The sequence below is a fragment of the Oryzias melastigma genome, unplaced genomic scaffold, assembly GCF_002922805.2.
Source record: "Oryzias melastigma strain HK-1 unplaced genomic scaffold, ASM292280v2 sc00410, whole genome shotgun sequence".
Lineage (NCBI taxonomy): Eukaryota > Metazoa > Chordata > Actinopteri > Beloniformes > Adrianichthyidae > Oryzias > Oryzias melastigma.
In genome coordinates this window covers 3,550-9,885 of record NW_023417007.1, presented here as the reverse complement: position 1 = coordinate 9,885, position 6,336 = coordinate 3,550, and the positions used below count along the sequence as shown (strand labels likewise).

At 39.1% G+C, this 6,336-nt stretch overlaps 1 protein-coding gene across 1 annotated transcript; it reads right to left on the bottom strand.

The window, feature by feature from the left end:
- Positions 1-847: 847 nt before the first annotated feature.
- LOC112139852 lies at positions 848-4,449 on the bottom strand. Its single transcript, XM_024262690.2, has 4 exons — positions 3,129-4,449; positions 2,899-3,054; positions 2,598-2,687; positions 848-1,578 (listed from the first exon to the last, which is right to left on the bottom strand). The coding sequence occupies exons 1-4, from the start codon at positions 4,125-4,127 to the stop codon at positions 1,273-1,275; spliced, it is 1,551 nt and encodes a 516-aa protein (XP_024118458.1). The 5' UTR covers positions 4,128-4,449; the 3' UTR covers positions 848-1,272.
- Between the last annotated feature and the right edge of the window lie 1,887 nt (positions 4,450-6,336).

Sequence of the window (6,336 nt, the reverse complement as noted above, 5' to 3'; positions counted from 1 at the left end):
ATGAGGTGAGCACCGACTCCTGCTGGAACACCAGAGACCCTCCAAACCTGTAAGCACCGGGGAGACCTGCACTGAAAAAAAAAATCTGTTCGATTTACTTAATTCAATAGTGGACATTGGTTGCACACAGATGTTTAGCTTTCACAGCAACCTAAACGCTCGAGTTAAATCAACACAAGTTAATTTCATTCAACAAAACTGATTACCTTGTGTTAAACATATGTGATTGAGACATGTTACCATAATGTAATTTGAGCTCTTGGATCAGTTTAATTTGTCACTATTCCATCACGTTATGTCAACACTATACACTGAAAAAAGAAAATCTGTTCGATTTACTCAATTCAATAGTGGACATTGGTTGCACACAGATGTTTAGCATTCACAGCAACCTAAATGCTCGAGTTAAATCAACATAAGTTAATTTCATTCAACAAAACTGATTACCTTGTGTTAAACATATGTGACTGAGACATGTTACCATAATGTAATTTGAGCTCTTGGATCAGTTTAATTTGTCACTATTCCATCACGTTATGTCAACACTATAGACACTATTTACTCCAAAACTATTTGCTTACTTAAATACAACTTATTTCTTATATTTAAATTTTGAATGATATTCTAATGTCAAATACATCAGACCTTGAAATTAAAAATGTATTTGTCTTTCCAAGATAACTGCCTGTAAGAACTACTAATATTTCAAAACAAAGGTCCTACCAGTAAAAAAAATACTTATTCAAATAAATCATTTATAGAACTGCAAATACCTTCCTGTAAAACTACTGGAATTGTTCACATTACTCATTTTTACTCAAATAAATAATAAAAATTAACACTTGCATGTCAAAGCTTTTATTCCAAAGCCACAACACAAAAATACTGACAAAAATACAGCGAGTGTCCAAAATATTAACACTGATATTGTGACATCTTCATTCAAAACAGCCTTAGAAGTATTACAACTTTTATTCAAACTATAGGGTTCTCAGATTGTGAACAATAATACTTTCTCACTTAGGAAAACAAAAATTGAAGATCAATGCCAATCAAACAGAAAGAAATATGGCACTACGTTTCCATGGCAGGTAGAAAGTTATAACCATCCCACAGAATAAACAGTAGCCTACAATGAAAAATGTGATCCTTTTTGGGTTGCTGATCATTCACCTAGAAACTCGATGTCCAAAATGCAAGAGGGCGTATGTGAACTATAAATGTCCTCTGACCTGTAGTTAAACATGTGACCAGCACAACAATGATCTCTCCTTATTGAAGTTTTGTCTTTAAGTTTTGGGCTTTTCTCGAGAGTTCAGTCGGATCCAATCCCATGACCACCTTTTGAATCACCTCAAAAGTGTAGCGGAGCTGTGCCGGGTAACTCATGTTGAAGCAGTAAAAAAGTCCAAACAGCATGGCTGTTGCAAGGGCCACATTATCCAGGTCCTGAAGTATCACCACACCCTCGATGATGATGCCAACATCAGGAAAGTCCTTGCCTGGTGTCCCCCTGGTAACATAGACTCCCACTGTTGTTCCCGCAATGGCACTTAGAGTGGCGGCGTCAGTCATGTCCTGGGCAAAGAAAACATTCATGGAAGATTGCTTTTTTAAACTGATCTTTTGAATGCAAAAGTGCTCATGCTATAGTTTAAACATGTTAGCAGCATAGTAAATTATTGTTGCCAAAGATTCCCCGCCATCACCAGCTGCGTTTCTATCACACATTTGCGCAAAACCCTATTGAAATTCTAGGAATTTCAAAAAAACACAGTTTCAAAATGACACCATTTCCATTAAATCATAATTTTGCGATAAAGCACAAACCAACTCACGCGATAAGTCATGAAAAACACGTCGATGAACGAGAACAATGATCTTCTTAATTTGAATCACTAAAAGGGAGCATTTGGGTGACGTCACTGCTCTGTCTGGCGCGCGTGCAGCGCATCTTCACTCAGAAAAGTAAGAAGCTGTTTAGTGGTTAAAAAAAGCAAACTAACAGGAACGCGTCTGGACCCTTTTTCTGTTTGAAAACACGACAACATCCACTCAAGAGTTTCTGTCACGGCTCTCGCACTCATGAGACCTCAGGCTAAAAGCTGCAAAAGTGGGGCTGCAGATGAAGCGATGAGGAGAAGAGTAGGAGCTGCTGCGCGATTCTGTATGAGTTTCTGCAGAGCTGTGACTGTGGGAGCTCTCGGTGACCGGCTGTGCAGCGCTCAAAGCAGACGCTTCATACCGAGAAGCGCAATTATTTACAGAAAAGTGTTTCCATTACAGTTTAGTGAAAAATGTCTATTTCGATACACCCCAAATACCCCCTCCTCTAAGCGCTAAAACGCTTTTTTTGAAAATGCGAGTTTTTTCGATATTGTGGTGTTTCCATTAAGAGAATTTATTATCGAAATTCCAATTTGCCAAATTTCTGAGTTAATGGAAAAGCGACTAATAGCACATTTGAAAAGGAAAAATAAAATGGACAACTCCTAGCTCAAATGAAGAATGTTAAGCTTCACAATAGCTTTTAGGATCAGAGTGCACCAAATACATTTTAAAATGCAGCAAATCAATAATCTACTTATAACACTCACCATGTACTCATGCACCAAGATGTCAGGATTCTCATTCAAATAGATGCAGAGTCCTTTAATGAGGGACTCCCTTCTAGCATCCACGTCATCCTTAATACAAAAGAAAATACAGATATTTAAACTCAAGTTCATAATTGACAGTGAATGTGCGTTAAAAATGACAAATCTATCAGTACTCTCAGGTAGAGGAAGTTGTGATTTTGCAATGGAGTTATTCATAAAAGTCTTACTGACTAACTGCAATTTACACTAAAAACACTAGATAGTTAAACAAGTTTGATAACAATTGACAAGTTCTTACCATCATCATCATGTCGGTGATGTCTTTCAACATTTTGCCCTGCTTCCCTGATCGCTTTGCAAACACTCCCAGCAGACCTTCAGACAACAAGTCAAGCTGCGACAGAAACCTTGACTGTAGAGGCATAGTTGTGATGCGCTTGAACTCTGCGTTTATCTGAAATAACATGACAGCATTATCAAGGATTGTTTTTAGATGACAACTTGTCAAGGCATAATTTTTTTAAGTACCTCTGCTGCATCAAAAAGAGCTGGCCATCTCTGTTGTAGTTCGCTGATCATAGGAGCATCATATATTACTTCTTGTCTTCTTAATGAAAAAGTTATGTTCATTTTTCCCTTGATTGTATCTCTGTTGTTGCGCTTCTTGACATCCGACAGAAGTTCGATCCTTATTTTCTCAAGGGACTGTTCACTTACTCCAAGTGGAAAAGGGGGACAGTAATCCACTTCACCCCTCTTTGGTCTCTTAACATCATAAGCAGGAGAACATTTCTCAGCTGGTTTATATTTTAAAGCATTCGCACATACCTCAGGACATCCTACTTTCCTGAGATGTGTGCGATAGTTTGACAATTTGTATTTGAGGCTCATCTTCCATCCAGCATATCCACTGGGTGAGCCCTTTTCTTTTAAACATGGATGCCTCAGGATGAGTGCCTCTGCAACTTGGTCAAATTTACTGTCTGTCAGATATACTGTGTGTTTGACTACCTCCTGGATCAACCCTTCCAAAATGTCAGACTTCAGCTTTGGATCAGGAATCAGCAGCATCCCATTTTCTTTGAAAGCTACATAGGCCTTCTCCAACTTAATTTCTGCATCAAATTTAAAACGAGGAACCGGGAACAAATCTGGCCATGATGACCGTGAAGAGGTATACTCTGGAGATGCAAGAATCACAGTGCTGTCACCAGAACTAGATGAGGCGTCATCAGCAGCACTGGTTGATGGAAAGGAAAAACTGTCAGCTTGATCCTGAGGTTGGCTGACTGTGTACACAACTTTGAGTGTCGCTTTGTCTTGTAGTTCCTCTATTGAAGTCAAGTTCACAAAGTCGTTTCCAAAAAGCGGGTCCATAAACTGCAGTCGAAAGGGCGTCACTATTTTACATTGAGTCTTTATCTCAGCCTCCAATGCAGCCACAGATGAAGGCAGGCCAGCAGAAATCACAACCCTCTGACTGTTGTCGGGTCCAAGGATAACTCCGAGAATAGCCTGATTTGTCATTGTCTCAATTCACTGTCTGTAAGGGAAAAGAAAAAAATGAAATGATCAATTTCATAAGAAATATTGTTAATCGCCAAATCTGGTTTACTGGTGCAAAAACAATACTTTTCAGAATCTGACAGAAAAAAAAAGAACATGCCAACATCAGCAATTTGTCAAAAGTGTGTAAAATTGGACAGAAAGGATGATAAAACACCAGTTAGTCCCTAGGGTTTTCGATGCATATTAGTACATGACAGAAACAGTGTGTACAAAAAAAGCAAAAACTAATTTCAACTCAGTATCTCCATCACAGTCATGAGTGGATGTTGTTGCCAATTGCACCATGGTTAAACACAAAAGGTGAACTAACATCTCTGTGACTGATAAGACTGAAAAGAACACAGGTCAATACTAGAGGAAGTGTGCTACATACTCAAGACAGAAGTGTAAAAGAATGCCCTCCAGGGTTCCCATGCAATATAGTTCCTAAGTTTTCCACAACATTCTAATATTTACTCAATTTTCTTCTATACAAAATTTAAAACTTTGAAATACATAATGAAAGGAAAGGAGTGAGATAAGCTGAGAAAATGAAATGAAGAGAAAAAAATATGAGCTGCAAGAACAGATGGAAGGGAGAAAAAGAAAACAGGAGGCAGAGGAAGAAAGTGTAGGGAAAATGGGATAATAAAATGAGAGAAAGGAGAAGTTTGGGGGTGCAGACAGAACCCTGGGTGTCCTTTTAAAAACTGTATGAGCATGTAGGCACAATGATTTCTGCAGTCTTACCTACAGATACAGATTGATCTCTTCAAGGTCACCATCCGTACACCCCCAACTACATAGGCAGCCAGTGGATACTCATCAACCAGGTCAGATACTTCCACAAGATCATGTTCTCGTGCCGGAGATGGAGTCAGCTGAAAGGCTCCATAATGCTCGCAATACCACCCACACAGCAGTTTCACCACAAGAAATAGTTTTTGCTGCAAAATGCATATTTGATGGATTTCCCCAAACTCAGGCAAGCCACCCTCAGAACCATATGCCACTATCATTCCTGGTCTGTAGTTTATTCCTTTGCTCCATCCATTTTTTGCAATGTGTATTTCAGATACACTAGGACTTATTTGTTTAAATGCTTGAGCCAGATTTTCTTTCAAAAGATCTAATGGGACAGTGGATGCATGCGACAAATCCAGAACTGGTTTATCAATAGTTGGAGAAGACAAATGGTAACCAATCATAATCTGATGTTTAACAGCCAGAGACAAAGGGACATTTTTAAAGCAACTGGTGTGTTTCATAACTTTTTTGAAAAAACTGTGTTTTGCCTCAAACCTGATGGTCCAATGGCCCACAAGAGGCCCAAATAGTTCTATCAGTCGCGGGTAATGCTCTATGTAGTGGTGTTTGGGCAGTAAAGTGTTGTTAGGAAACGCCTCTTGATACCTTTGCCGATGATCCGAAATTTTGCTCTCAAGGTAGGCTATAGATTCATCACTGTGAACTGGGGCAACCACTAACTCCACAATCTGTTTTAGATCCAACAAGAGCTGCCATATTGGCTCATGTTCTGGAATCTTGGGGCCAATAAGAAATGGGAGCAATCTTAACAAGCACCAATTTTCATGGGCATTGCCTCCTATGGTTTTCCTGCTTGAAAGTGTTTTTGGCAAAGTATGAGGTTTATTGGTTTTGTCTGTCCACTTGTAAGGGAAATTGAGAATAGAATTATTTATTTCTTCCAAGGTTATATACTTTTTTGATATTAGTGACGTGAGGCAAAATGCTATTTCAACAGGCACAACACCTTCAAGAAGATCATGTGAAATGTCAGGAGGATAGCCACTAACCACATGAAAATGAGAAAGTGCTTGCGTAAACGGACAGGCTCTTTTAACTCCACAAACACTACTGGCACCATCTAGGGCTGCTCTGACATGGGTTTCATGGGTTTCTTTCCTTCTGAGGCTGAACGCTCCTGACCTAACCTCATGTGACTGAATTTCTGAAGCTGGTGCTGTACAAAAACGACAAAAGAAGGGGCCTGTAAAATTCTCCACAAAGCCTGCTATTCCATGTGCTCCTAAATTGTCTGCAACAATAGTCTGGACTGTACCCTTTAGCGATTTGTGCAGTTGTGGAACAAAAATGCCATCAACTTCTAAAGATTTAAGGTCACGTATTAGAGGCTCTAAAACCTTGTTATAGCCAAATGACTTTA

Excerpts from the sequence above, each read along its gene's own strand:
- LOC112139852 (XM_024262690.2), bottom strand. The coding sequence starts at position 4,127 with ATGACAAATCAGGCTATTCTCGGAGTTATCCTTGGACCCGACAACAGT. Across the intron at positions 2,688-2,898 it reads TCACCGACATGATGATGATG|GATGACGTGGATGCTAGAAG; the intron begins GTAAGAACTTGT and ends TTTTGTATTAAG. Across the intron at positions 1,579-2,597 it reads TCTTGGTGCATGAGTACATG|GACATGACTGACGCCGCCAC; the intron begins GTGAGTGTTATA and ends TTCTTTGCCCAG.